Source organism: Corvus hawaiiensis, chromosome 2 (assembly GCF_020740725.1).
Source record: "Corvus hawaiiensis isolate bCorHaw1 chromosome 2, bCorHaw1.pri.cur, whole genome shotgun sequence".
Taxonomy (NCBI): domain Eukaryota; kingdom Metazoa; phylum Chordata; class Aves; order Passeriformes; family Corvidae; genus Corvus; species Corvus hawaiiensis.
In genome coordinates this window covers 21,382,803-21,397,225 of record NC_063214.1, presented here as the reverse complement: position 1 = coordinate 21,397,225, position 14,423 = coordinate 21,382,803, and the positions used below count along the sequence as shown (strand labels likewise).

Here is a 14,423-nt window from a genome sequence, read left to right as displayed (position 1 = left end):
AAACCAACCTCTCTCCTGTAGCACTGTTGCTCATTTGTGTTCACTGCACAAAGAGCACCAGGTCTGCACCCGACATCGAAGTAAAGAGTCACGTGCTTGGCTTAAAAGAACAGTTCTACTTCTCCAATATGTTTGTGAGACTAGAACCAGCGCAGACTCCACTTCAGCATAAACCAAATTAAAAACATTTCTGCTGTAGTTACTTTGCCCAGAAAATTCTGAAATCTCATGATTAAAAATAGATTTCCATTTCAGACAGAAATAGAATTTACATCTTGCAGGAATACCTATTCTTTCCAAGACTTCTACTACAAACAGTGTCTTTCACATTCTTTGGAAGGGGATTTCCACTACAACACTTAGCAGAGAAAATGATATGATTTTTCAAAGAAAGGTTGTAATTTGAGTAGTAATAGAGAAAGTAGACATTTGACGCCTGATGGTGTTGTGAGCTGTGCAACTTATTTCACCTTCAGGAAGCCAGAAGAGACACGCATTCTGCGGTCTTAGAAAAGCACTACTTGCTGGCACCTTGCATACATTACAAAATGTACTTACGTACTGTTTGTTTGACTCCATTTCAGCACAGAATTATTCCTTCATATTCATCTGTGCACACCAATATTTAATCATGCTATGTTTACTGTCTCCAAGCAAGAGCTATTCCCAGCCAGTTAAGCAGGCAGTAGTTCCCAGTAGTTAAGCAGGCAGAAATACCTTCCCAGAGTATGCACCCAGGAATATATAGCTTGGGGACTTGCAAAAGAGGAGGAAATGCTTTCATATGCAATAGATGGGGATGAAGTAGCATTACCTTATGTCCTGTCTTTCTAAATATAGTCATGATTTGTCCTTGTCTCTGTTATCCTGAATAACAGCACTTTAAGCAGACTACTGGCTCCCTAAGTTTTTTAACATAGCAGTGATACAAAAGAAAGGAAAAAAAGAAGCCTCATATTCACAATGGATTTTACTGCCTGAAGCAAATATTTTCTTGCTGTCTAACAGAGCTTTCTGTCTCTTGCAGGTTGCCCAAAATAGCATACCAAGTTAATGTTCATTCCAATAGACTTTGCTTTTGCAGCCACTCAAAGCTGATACAGTACAGCAATGATTTGCTCTTGGAGAGCAGATTTATTAACACACCAGCAGGACTACAAACCCAGAAATTCCCCACTGCATTCTCAGGATTCACCTTTCCATTATGCTCTTAATTATCTCTGAAGGAATTTATTTCTTGTAAGCTTCTTGTTCAGGCTGATAAGCATTTTATTCTGAATTCTCTGCAGATCTCAGATTTACTCCTTGTGCTCTTAGCTGAGAAACGAAGCAACTGCCTTCATTTTTGCAATGCACATCTTCCACCATCTCCAGTTTCTCTCTCAATTCAGTATCCTTCTATAAGAATTCCCACCATTTTGAGTATCTTCACATTAATTCCTCCTACTCTATTCACTTCATTATGATAAAGCTTTGAGTAGTTAAGTCTATATCACCCTTAGACTTGAATGGAAGGATATATTATATTAACCAAGACTAATCCGTTATTTCATGTTCAACTAAAATGCTAATCCAATAAATTATTTCTTAAGCATTGATCTAAGGCAGTTAATATAAAAATAATATTTCAGACTTATAGCACCCTAAGTAAATATAGATTGCAGAGGACATTTTATCACATTAGAGTCTTTCTTGAAGAGCAGAGTTTTACATTGCTTCTTAGACTACACTGAGGGCTATTTCAATTCATGTATTCCAAAAAGACAAACATGTTCATGTGATTCACTTTTTTCATAAGAAATGCTTCCTATTTCTACATTACACACAGTAGGAAATAAAACCGTTTGCTCTGAAGAAAAACCCCCAAACCCATACTATACCTAAAACATCAGAAGTTAACAGAAGGTTTCTTTGACAGTACTCAGTGTGCAAGCTTCCTCTGGAAGAACCTACTCCGATTCTGAGAATAAAATGGCTTCTCTGCCTAAACACAGACATGTTTCATTAAATTTTAAAGACAAATACACACAGCAAGCCACATGCTGATTTATCCTTTCTTTCCACAACTGTACAGGACTGTGGCCCCAGATTCATAAACTCTAAGGAATGGAGGAATCACATTATGTTATTCTGATCTGACCTTCAAGAGCTGGTGGTGTTATAATTCCTTCATCATGCCTCTGAATCCTGTTGTTGCTAAACTGTAGGCTCTCAGCAATGGATTTTCAGACTTGGCTTAGAAACTTCAAGAGAGGAAGAGTTATGTAGCACTCCTAGGTAAAATAGTTCTGTAATTTCGTTTAAGAGGTATCAAAATACTTCTGTTGAATTCAACATAACATTAAACCAAAGAAGATTTAGAATATGAGTCTCATATGAATATTACAAAAGTAAGTTTGTATCACATAAATGAAACTAATAGTCCTGTACATGTTCTTCTGTGGCAAGACAGGTGGATAATGAGTACAAGGGTACACATAAATACTTTAATTCTCTCTTGGAGGCAAACACTGAAGAGGAACGTGAGTTTGCTTCTTAAAGCTGAACCACATTTCCTGTTTGTAAGAAAGGAGACGAAAAAAAAAGACTGGAGGGATTTGAGATTGACGACAACTAGAGACAGGTTCATGCTGCCGGGTCCGAAACAAAAGAGTATCCAATATCTGCCAACATAACTTGATTTCCTGTTGGATAAAGGGGAGGGGAGTATTCCTAGAAACAACAAAACCAGGTAAGCCTTATTTTTTAAACTTGCGAACATAGGAGCAGTAGAACCACACTATGGTACATTAGCAGTCTTCCAAGAAGGTGGCTCACGGTGCTAAACCTTCATTAATTAAGTTTTGATAATGAAGACTAAGCATTGGCATTAGTTTTATGCTGAAAATACTGTGCTGTGGGCCTTCTTATTTTCCAATGTGCTGTTTCCCTTCTGAAGTATGAAGTTGTTACCTTACAAAGCAATTAGTTGTGCACTAATTAATTGCAGTTTAAGGAATCTTTTTTTCAGAGAATTAATCCTGTAACAAAAGCTCACAGAGGTGGAAGCATTTTTAATGCTAATTAAACATTCATCAATCTCTTAATGGGTTTCTTTTTCTAAGGGCCATTAGTACAAAATATTATTTATATCAAGATTTAATTGGAAGAGGGGAGGAAAGACAGTTTTATCTCATCTTTGACAAATTTGTAGACAAAAACAAGAGGAAAGAAAGGAAAGAAACCATTTTGTGCTCCAGATCATCCCCATAAATCTGGTAGCAATTAATCTGCCTCTGTGGCTAATGCGTTGATACCACAGATGGCATGTCCAGCTAGATGGTATCTATATTCCTTGCCTCATGTTCCTTTTCAGTACAAAAACCTGTTAGATGTATGCTATCTTCCTGTTATCCTTTGTAATGGATTGTCTAAACAAAATACATTAGAGCAAGGAGGAACAAAATGTAGCACCCCTGCTACCTATTCTTATGTTGTTAGGAGGACAAATATCCAACATGAATTGTTAAATCTGGCTCCTGTCCCTGCAGGTAAGTACGTGATTATGTCCACTCCTTTGAGTTGCAATAAATTGAATTGCACAAGTTCATCTGGAAAGATTAGAATGTTTTGGAGGCTTTTGGTTTTTTTGGTTGTGGGTTTTTTTTGCCTCTTTTGCCTCACAGCCCTCCAGTGACAGTATAATGCACCCCATAAGGAGAAAACCTAAGAACAAATAACCAAAACTCTGTATTTATTCCCATGTCTTGTCTCTGTTGGTGGATAAAGTTGTCAATAGATTTTTAAAGAGAAAAAGTACAATTAACTACGCATTTAGAAGGTATGTTGTTTGTCTGTGTTTTGTGGTGTGAATATGGTAGCTTCACTTTATAGCATTGTAAAAGATACTAAGAGGTGGAGAGTAATCCCATCCCTAAAGTCAGTAAAGTAAAAACATTATCCAAATGAAGTAACTTACCTATGTTCTAGTTGGATGCTACTCCAAGTTTAACCTGGTTTTCAAATAGAAATGGAAGAATAGGAGCATAAGAATGTATCATTAATACTAAAGAGAAACTGATATTAGTTAATCAAAATACTGTAATCTTTTAAATTATTTAAATATACTGCTTCTCCACTCACACATCCCAAAGTCTTCTAACGATATAACAAGAATTGTTGTTCCTCTCATGAAACCTTTGGGTGTATAATGAACTTTTTTCCTTTCACAGAGGAGCACATTACTTTAAGAATATTTCAGTATTATTTCTTTTAACAAACTACTACCACCCTTAAGTTTTCCTATCGCAGATAGAAAACTAGTCAGATAGACTGTCACAAAAAACCGTGATGGAATTTGAGCTTAGCGTATTAGAATCATAGTGTACTATTCCCAAGGGGCCTAATTATTCCATATGACTCTTTTCCAAAGATATAACAATTAAAAAAAAAAAATCAGTTTGATTGCTTGAATGAGAATGCCCTTGTGTCATGGATTCTTTGGACTAACCATATAATATGTAAAAAAGAATAATCTGGTTTTGCTCCATTTGAAAATAGATTACTTGAATGAGAATTAAAATTAGAGAATAGAAGACACCATTTCAAAATAGAATATAATTAATCTAATAGACTTTCTGTTTATTTCTCACTCGCCATCTACAATCTCCTTATCTTATTTTTGTCTTTAGCACAACCTGTTAACTGTGAGAGGTTGCATCTGCTGTTGTACATTTAGGGACAGCAGTGTAGCTATCTGTGGAGACAAATTGTTCTTCACACAGTCAGTCAGCTTTCCTTCTAATGCTGCTGTTGTCGAAGTAGTTAATATTGATAAAATGCAGTTATAAATATAAGTGTCATATGGGAAACACCTATAACAACAAGAAGACATGGGAAGATCTGGGAGTTGCATATCTGTAAAGCTAGGATATAAAACCAAAATTTTTCATATTTTGTATCTGGGTAATAAGATTAACTTGAAACTGATGTTAGAATGGCATAGAGCTCTCAGAACAGCACCATTACATCTCTGATCAAAGTGTTTACTGTGGTTTTATGGGCTAAAAACTGTTGTTGTTTCTCCAGTATAAGTAGTGTTGTCTGACAAACAAATATCTAGTATTGCAAAAACAAGCAAAAAAATTGAAGTCACACATATTGTTTGTATACATTCTACTGAAACACAAGCAGATGTTTAAGTCAGTGTTGTGGAAAATGAATTTAAAAATAAACTAAATAATGTTCATCCAGGAAGAAATTTAAATGTTCTTCTCTTAATCTACCCACACCCATGAAATTTCCTAAATTGTGTTTAAGAAAGAACTATAGATTGTGACATTTAAAACATTGGTATAGTTTATTAGAAATCCAAGTTTTATATGGCTTTTTTCCTAGAATGTTTTTAAAGTTCTTGAAAAGTGGGATTGCTCAAATACTATAGAATTTAAATCTGAAAACTGAAATGAAAAAAATTGTATCCAGCTTTTACTATTTCCCAGGTAATAACTTCAATTTAAATCAGAAGTTGAGACAGGAAAATAATACTTGACAACAAAAAGTGGGTCAGTTAAGGGTTGAAAATAGTCAAATGGAAACTAAGAGTTTTCCTTCTACTCTGGAAACACCATGGAAAAGTTGGATTCCTGGATCAGAGAGAAAAATTACAACATTCTATATGAAGCAAAAGGAACAACGTTGGATCCTAACTGTACTTTAGGTACCTGCTAACTCTTCTTATTCTAATGAATCAGAGTTGTAGCTTGTGGAATGGGCTGCCCAGGGAGGTGGTGGAGTCACTGTCCCTGGAGGTGTTTCAGGAAAGACTGGACGTGGCACTGAGTGCCATGGTGCAGTCGGCAAGGTGTTGTTCAGTCATAGGTTGGACTCGATGATCTCAGAGGACTTTTCCAACATAATTGATTCTGTGATTCTACCACAGTCACATGTGCTTCCCTTCTCGCAGACCACAATACTGCTTTTGCTTTGAAAAAGTGTTTGTAGGAAAAGAAATATGAAAGGAACATGAGAAGAATGGAAAATAATCACATCAGAAAAGATAAGACAGGAGAAGAATGAAAGATGATTCTGATTATTTAGGGACAACAGTGAGACTTGAAATTTCTTGTCCTGGACAGACTTGTAGTTTTGGACAGGTTGCATGGGATGCAATATTGAGTGACTAATTGCACAGTAACTAGGTTCCAAAGACTGGTGATTCTTGATGTAGCTTGATAACATCTTTTCAGTGTAGGATTTCCCATTCTTTTAATTCCCTTCCTGAAAAATTAGAATGATATATAGCTGCTTCATGGGGGTGTTGTCTCTCCTCAGGAATGTCAGTATCTCATTGCAAAAAAAGTGCCTTTCAACATGAAGAGGAGTATTGCAGTGATAAACAATCCTCAAACACCTTTGGGAGAACTCAAGTGGTAGAAAGGAAGGGAAACAGGACATTCAGTTCAAAAAGAAGGATAAATGGCCACTAAAAGCACCACATGCAAAAAAAAGTTAAAAGCCTGTCAGAAAGTTACAGCTTGTTTGTTCTGCTTTGTTCCTTTTAAAAGAGAGTTCTGGTCAGGAAAGAAACCTACATCCCAGAAGCCCAGGTGATCTGTGATTTTTGCTACCACGGTTTATCTTGTTTTGTCAAGACAAAGAGTTGGAGTAAAACAAAACGAAAAGAGCTTTGTCAACACCAGCACAACAAGGGAACAAAACCTGTAAGGAGGTTTTGAGCCGGTCAGTCACGAACAAACATTCCAAATCTCGGAGAACATGAAACATGTCTGGGGAAAGTGAAGAATCAAGCTGCAAGCTCCTTTCACTCATTTATTTGGCTAAGTGTTTTTTCCTCTGCCAAGGAAGGGTCCATATGCAACAACGCTGATAATTTCGGCCACTGGACTATCACAAACAGGCTATTTTCCTCAGCATGGTTTGTGATGGAAAATTTGTATCAACTAGGTTAATCAAAGAATTAATTAAATGAAAAAAACAGATTTTGTGCTAAGGGGGGTTCTTTCCTGTCTTTCTTATTGCAAGGAGAGGCAAGTTTAGAGCAAAAGAAGACTTTGTTCAAATAACTGGACCCACCTTTTACCAAGTGATTTTCCAGGAGCTGTTTGAACTTTTCTCTGCAGTAGTACTGGGGGCTTCATTGGTTCCCCCAGTGTCATTCACTGGCGATGATAAAGGATGCTTGTCCTTTATCATCACCTCCTCTCGTTTTTCAGGCAAAAAAATGAGTACAAGTAAGCGGTTTTAACAGCTGTAAAACAAGACAAGAAAACACAACCAAATTTTGACATATTTTGCAGGGATTATTAAAACGTTACAGTCTTAGGTATTATTCAGAGACACATCCAGTGAATTTGTTTTGACTGAATTCAGAACTACTTTCATGAATTCTAGAATTTAGCCAAGAATTTACTGAATTTACTGCAAATACTAAGTTAAAGACAACTGCAGAAATAATTTCACAGCTATCCAGTAAAATTACTTTTTTCTTTATTAATATCTTATTTTTTACTACAGCTTACAGGCAAACCAATAGCCTAATCTTTGGCTGAATTCCTATGAAAAAGTATTTCTGCTAACAGTTTATTATAATTGCTTTCTTATTATTTAGCATCTGGTTTTGATATTAATTATTTTGATATTAATTATTTTGATATTAATTATGTACCTTGTATAGCAATAGCTGTCAGAGAGTAAACAACAAAATAGCAGCTTCAATTACAGAAAGCAAAAATCAACCAAGCAAAAGGAATACAGTAAAACTGTTAGACAACACAAATGGTAAAATTATTTTCTTTCAGTTACAGAAATGGACTGCCATTTTTCTGTCTGGGGAGTTTTGGCCTTCCTGACTTTGGCTCTGGTTGTTTCATTGACACTGAATATTTCACACTGTATGAAAAAGAAGCAAGGTAAGTAATGTCTCTTTGTAAGGAATGGAGTTTCAATATTTAAAGTCATCCCTGCTCAGAGATATCAAGTCGACAAATTGATTCTTCTGAATCTTAAGGTACCTTTTGGCAAGAATGATTTTACTAGAGAGCATTTAGCTTTTGAAAAATTTTAGGAGAGTCAGGTATCATTACAGAATGATTGATAACTGCCCAATCCACTGCTAAAAACAGCTACCCAAATCCATTCTCTGAAGGCAAACCAATACAACAAGAAGAATTTAGTTCTAAATTTTTACTTTTAAAGTATATTTTTAACACCTGCAATTTCCTTTCCTAGGAAGTACACTTTTCCTCTAACTGGTTATTATCTATTCTTCCATTTAAAAATTGTTTTAAGTAGATGCACTGATACGAAATACATCTGAGAAAATTTTCTCCCCCCCCCAAATTCCTGACTGCTCATTTGAATTTCAGATTTCATACAGATTTCATGCCTTATCAGTGTATTTTGGAAAAACATTCTAATTGCTTTTCATAATGGGATCCTACTGTATTTCTTAAACCAATGTGTCACTCGTATGACTACAGTCATACTCTGGTTTTGGTTGAAATTAACTTTTACTTTTTTGACAGATTATGCCAGTGCAACCTCTCTTACGTGTGCAATTCTATGGTTAGGAAGTTGTACAATCCTCACCATTCCATTCACACAGGGAAAACTGCACCTGTGCTGTACATGTAGGGGTGGGCAGGCCAACACTGGTGACTTCAAACCAGCTAAATACACCTATGTATATAATCTACGTAAACAGAAGGCCCATGCTTATAAACTGCACTCACCAAGTATTAGAGAATCAGACAGTCACAGGATATTAAGAGAGTTGCTGGAGTGTTTTGGGATGGGTGTGGGTTGAGCTTTTTGGTTCATTTTGTGTTTTAGGACTACTAGGCAGATATTTCTATGAGGAAGAATCACAGTCATTTACAAAATTAACCTGACCAAGGTTTAGGTCAGAGGGGCTGATGCTGCATTTCTCATTGAATTGGAGCTTACTGAGCTAAATTCTGGAGTCCTGGAGCAGAGTTTAGAAATTCAGGCATTCCTGAATTATTAATCAAGTTCTAGCAAGAAATCTCCTTGTAGCCATTGCCTCTCTGCTTCAGTTTCTTCATCTGTGTGGATCACAAGATGTCTTTTTCAGACGTACACGCAGAACTAATAAAATAAATAAACCTCTCACTTTGTGATATAAACACACGATGCACCTCCCCAGACAGGGAAAATCTGATGAGAGAAAAAGATGAGGGAGAAGCAGAAGGTGAAGGAAATCAGGAATGAATCACATGTGTTGCAATACACTTTTTGGATACTGCAAACTGACACAGACTTTGCAGCCACAGCACAGGGCCATAACACAAACATTTCTCATATTTGAGAAAAGTAGAGGGACAATTGAAGGTCCTGAGAGCCAGAGCTTTCAATTGTATTCTCTAAAACAAAATCAAAAGCATGTCTGTTGAGACAATTATCTGAAGTGTTCTAAAATAGCACGTTTCATTTTCTCTTAATTTTTTTTTAAAACAAATTTTCCAGCTAAAATGCATAAAGATTACGAAGAGAACAATCCAAGGTAAGTTGTACAAAAAGTTTCTTTCTGGCAAGGGTGAAATAAGCAATAAATAATGACAGATGGCTTGGGAGGGATGGCATAGAGGAAAATTCAGTATCTCATGCAGTCTGCCTGGAAATGTTGGTGGTGGAAAAAAGTTTTTAAGAAAACACAGGAAAAAAAATTCATGTGGGAGATACATCCTCCAGTCATTTTATCAACAATGAAATAATTGCATACTAATACTATAATTTTATCTGAAAGTGCAAGATATTGAGCTAAAGCACCATTACCTATCACTTAAACTCAATAATTCCATAATAATTTAAAAGAACTCTCAGCTCTCACAAAACAGTGAAAAATTATAGTGTGATAGTTAATACTTGTGGAGCAATAATTTACATGTATTTACATTTCATAACCATCTTTATACATGCCATCCAAAAGCAATAAAACAGTCTGTTTACAGCTGCAGGATACCATGAGCTGTTACACAAATCTGTTTCAGGTCTCTCTCTCTTATGCCATACAGAAAAAAACCCAACCCAAACCCAAACTTTAGAAAACAGAGATGGAGAGTCTCATCCCAACCCAAATATAAAAGGCCACTGAAATGAAAATACAAAAGACTGCACCTGTTACTCAAAACCAATTCTCAATTACAAATTTTCTTGAAGTTGGGAAGTCTCTATTTGTCTATTAGTGCCTGTTCAGATGAAAAATACCACGGAATGTGGTGTTAGAGCACGACTTCAACCCCTTGACGAGAGGCAATATAGGGATGCAATGGAAAGGTTACACAGTGCTTCCCACTAAAAATTCCCATTTTACAAACCCACTTAGAAGCATTTTCAAGTAACACCAGGTAATGAAACACAACATAACATTAAAAATCCAAAGCTGAACTTGTCTTCTTTGGTCTTCTCTGTTTGTATTGTCATGAGTATTTTAGTTGAATCAAGAGGGGACCTTTTAAGAACATCACTCCAAAAGACATATATAGTGCTTTAGTTTGTATTGCAGAGTGGTCTCAGAGGACATCAGTTGGGTTCCTTTCAGTGATCATCAACATTTCTTAACCTACATCAAACTGTAGCTTAATAGTTTTGAGATTAGCTTTGTGCTTAATGAAGTTACAGGAATGGAGAGTTCAGTCCTGGGCTAGGTGACAAATCTCTCTTGAAAACACCCATATTGCCATTTCTGCCCCCTCCAAAATTTTTGATCTTGTTTATAAGATCACAAACAATCTGCTATATATAGATATATACACACAATCTGCATATTGCTACATGTGCATAAAACATTTGCTAAAATAGAATATTGGGGTGCTAAATAAAGCATATTCTGTGAATTAAAAGTATTTTTTCATTCCCCTTGTAGCTATGATGGCTATGACACAGAAGATTATCCAGTTTATGGCAATCTCAACCAAGATATTTTAGGTAAGCTTCATTTTAGGAACATGTGTCTATTCAGTGGTTATAGAAATATATGATTAGAAACTGGCTGACTGACATATTTTGTGTTTCTCAAATGGCAAACCTGAGAATCTACATATTTTAACTATTAATTAAAATTATTAATAGATACTTGGGATAGAAATGCAGACCTTCATACTGCACTACTATGTATAAGAACAGACCTCATACTGAATTTGATTTTTTACAGTCCATATGGTCCTGTTCAGCTAAGTATCTCAAAACAAAGAGCTTGTCTAAATGTGAAGCTCACTAACTGAAATAACAGCTTGGTCCATGTCTCTTAAAGCAATCTAAAACACATATTACTCACGGTCCAAGGTCAGTGCTCCCACAGAAGCAGGCAGAAACAAACACATAGCAGTTCTCTGCTGTGGCTATCCACAGATCACCAGCAATACTGACAAATGTGCTGAAGCCCAGCAGCTGAATGGTGGGCAGACAGCTTTGCTTTGCTTTACTGGGCTCAAGTTAACAATCCTTGGCAGAGAGACACCACATTAAAGGCTGTAGCATCATATAACTGCAGCTAGAGATAGGTGTGCCGAGGGTTTGTCTTTTGAAGTCTTTCTAGAGTTAAAGCAGCATTTTTCTGCATATAACTTATCCTGCAAGCTTTAATTGGGGTTAAGCAAAACTAAAGCACTTTAACTGAAGGGGAAAAAAAGCCCAAACAAACCGTACTTTTTCACACATAGTTTGCATAAATTTAATCAAGTCAACACTCAAATGCATTGACATTGTAAAACTTTGAAAACTGTAACGAAGTAACCTGTTTTACTGGTGGTTAAAATGAGATATAAAATGAGAAAATAACTAGAACCATATTTACAGAACACTGAAGTAGACTCAGGAAGAGAATTTAATCCCCAGCTGCTGCAACTCACAACCTCTTTCTCAGCCAAAGAAAAGGCTGCCTATGCTGAAAAATAGATCAATATGTGGCTACCTCTTACTTGCAAGAAGTCCTCCCTGCACTCTAAAATAATGCCCGGTTAGTGAATAATGAGAAACCTCCCGTCCATATGAACAGAAAATGATTTTTTCACAGTGTGTGTTTGAATTTCTTAGTTATTTGCCTCTCTATAATTAGAAGGAGAGATCTGTGTGTGATTTCAAGACAAACATCCTACCAAATAAAACTGGGGGGAGTTCATTCTCTAAAAGAGAGGATCTGTTGGTCTGATCTTTTAAGACTCAGTAGAATGTCTTAATAAAAAGATTTTTCTACTTTGATAAATTACAGAAGAATGTTGTTACGAGCAGATGAAGTCCCAGCCTCAAAGACCAGTTAACCAGCTACAGGTATCTTTCATTTTAGTTATGGATTTCTGAATTAGGGTAACATGGTCTGTCTCAGAGTTCCTTTATTTATCCTATGATAAAAATCTTCACACTCTCACAAAAATTACCATGCATATGGCATGATAAAGTTCAGCCACAGGCATGCAGATCACATGGAACTAAATCCACATCCATGGCCATAGCTTATCTAAAGAAGTAATTTTATTTGGTTTAGTTATCAACCAAGTGAAAACACAAGCTGCATCACATGATACTCATGAGTTTGACTGGCTCTCTCCTGTCCTGTGCAAAATCTATATGCTTTAACCAGTGAAAGTTTGTTTTCTATTGGTTCGTATTTTGTTGAGATATCTGTATGCCTAAAAGCATGAAAGCTTCAAATGAAATTTTCCTGTAATTGAAGCATTCCTAGCATCAATTTCCCAAGTAGATTGCCACATATTTCATAGGGATCGATTTTCAGCCTCTCTCTCAGGGTATTTCCAGCAGGTATAAGAATATCTTTTTTAATCTAGACATTCCAATGTCAATAGTCATTGATGGTTTGGCTTGAAAAGCACTAAGAACCAAGGGAAAGACACAAAAAGCATGCATTTTGCACTGGAAATGAGATCGTATATACAGACAAGAATCATCCCTCTTTGGTTTTCTGCACAGACAAAGCCTGTTAATAATGTTGTTAATAACTGGATTCTAACTAAAAAATAAAAAAGTGAAAAGAAAACCAGATCAAATAATGTCTTGCATCCCAAAGAACCTGGACTGATTACATAAGCTTCCCTCCTTCCCACAGAGAACCTTTCCAATGATACCTTGATGAATTTTTCCATATTGCCACTATGAGTCATTTACCATTAGGTTATATTGATCTGTTTTCCATTCTCCCACAGTTTAATCATTTGTACTTTTAATGAGTTGTTTTACAGCTAGCTTAGGCAAACTATAGGCAGAATTATGATTACAGTGTAGACATACTCGAAGTCTTAGATATAAATTTAAAGCAAGGATAACTACCGGATGTTAAAGTGAATTTTCTTTTAGGTGGAATCTACCAATCAGATGTGTTATGCCTCACTTGATCACAGTGTCAAGGGAAAATGCAGAAAACCAAGGAGAAAGAAAGATCCTTCATCAGAGGAAGATGAAGAAGAAAGATCATCTAACCCCAGGGTGGCTTCCAAAGTTAGCATTTACCTTAACAGTGAGCAGCTGGCTGCTGAAAACATGGCAAAAGCAGAAGCCATTCATGATGATCCCATCAGACTAATGGGCTTGATTCATAATACAAAAGGAGAGAACTGAATATGTAATGAACAAAATACGTAACAAACCAAGTATGTAACCATAAAGTGAGATTTGTTTTTTCATTCTGGAGGAACAATGAATGATTAGAGATAATATCCTGGAAAACTGACATACTAAACAAAGGTATGAAATGTTCCAAACTGTCTTCCAAGCATATTTATAGACTAAGCAAGACATAGGTCCAGGCTGCCACTCAGATGGATCTGCCCTTCTGAAGATAATTTGAGAGTTGCAGAAGCTGGTAGCTCAGTGTTCGCATGGTATGGATTCCAGTAAAAATTGATCCTGTTTTAAACAATCATCAGCTTTCAAGCAGTCCTAAAAGACCCCCTCCTTGCCTGTAGAGCTCTAGCAGAGTACAACTACTCTATATTAACTTCAATACTTTTGAAATGAGATTGTGTTTTGTACTTGCACTCTTGGTGATTAATTGTTTTACCAATTAAGAACTGATCTGCTGTTCCACACTGTGACTGGTCTATGGTAATGACTGGAGAATAATTCAAGAGCTGATTTAAATTTCACATGATTTACATCTCACAAGACTTAGCAGTATCTTCATATATCTTTAGTTTCCTTTAGCAATACTAGAATACATCTCAAATCTCAACTCCTCTGCTAGTGGAATATTGTATCCAGCTGTATTCTGGAGTCCACACAGATATTATCAAACCATCTGTAACAATAAATCTTCTGGGGAGGATTTCTTCCTTCTAATACTCTATGTTATGCTTACATTCCTATTGGGTTTTCCATTGCCATCCTTACTAACTATTTTACAAAAACAAAAAGAGGTTTTTATTTCCCCAGACCCTTCATTTACTGTGGGC

The 14,423-nt window shown here is 36.1% G+C and overlaps 1 protein-coding gene across 4 annotated transcripts; it reads left to right on the top strand.

The window, feature by feature from the left end:
- The first annotated feature begins 2,595 nt into the window (after window positions 1-2,595).
- On the top strand, window positions 2,596-14,058 carry LOC125321953 (T-cell receptor-associated transmembrane adapter 1). Of its 4 annotated transcripts, XM_048295411.1 has the most exons (7): window positions 2,614-2,731; window positions 5,617-5,698; window positions 7,800-7,910; window positions 9,487-9,523; window positions 10,886-10,947; window positions 12,230-12,288; window positions 13,330-14,058. In XM_048295411.1, the coding sequence occupies exons 3-7, from the start codon at window positions 7,808-7,810 to the stop codon at window positions 13,588-13,590; spliced, it is 522 nt and encodes a 173-aa protein (XP_048151368.1). In that variant the 5' UTR covers window positions 2,614-2,731; window positions 5,617-5,698; window positions 7,800-7,807; the 3' UTR covers window positions 13,591-14,058. The 4 variants fall into 4 exon arrangements, with proteins under 4 accessions (XP_048151369.1, XP_048151368.1, XP_048151367.1 ...); XM_048295412.1 differs by lacking the exon at window positions 5,617-5,698 and having other exon boundaries at window positions 2,596-2,669; window positions 7,798-7,910; XM_048295410.1 differs by lacking the exon at window positions 5,617-5,698.
- The last annotated feature ends 365 nt before the right edge of the window (window positions 14,059-14,423 follow it).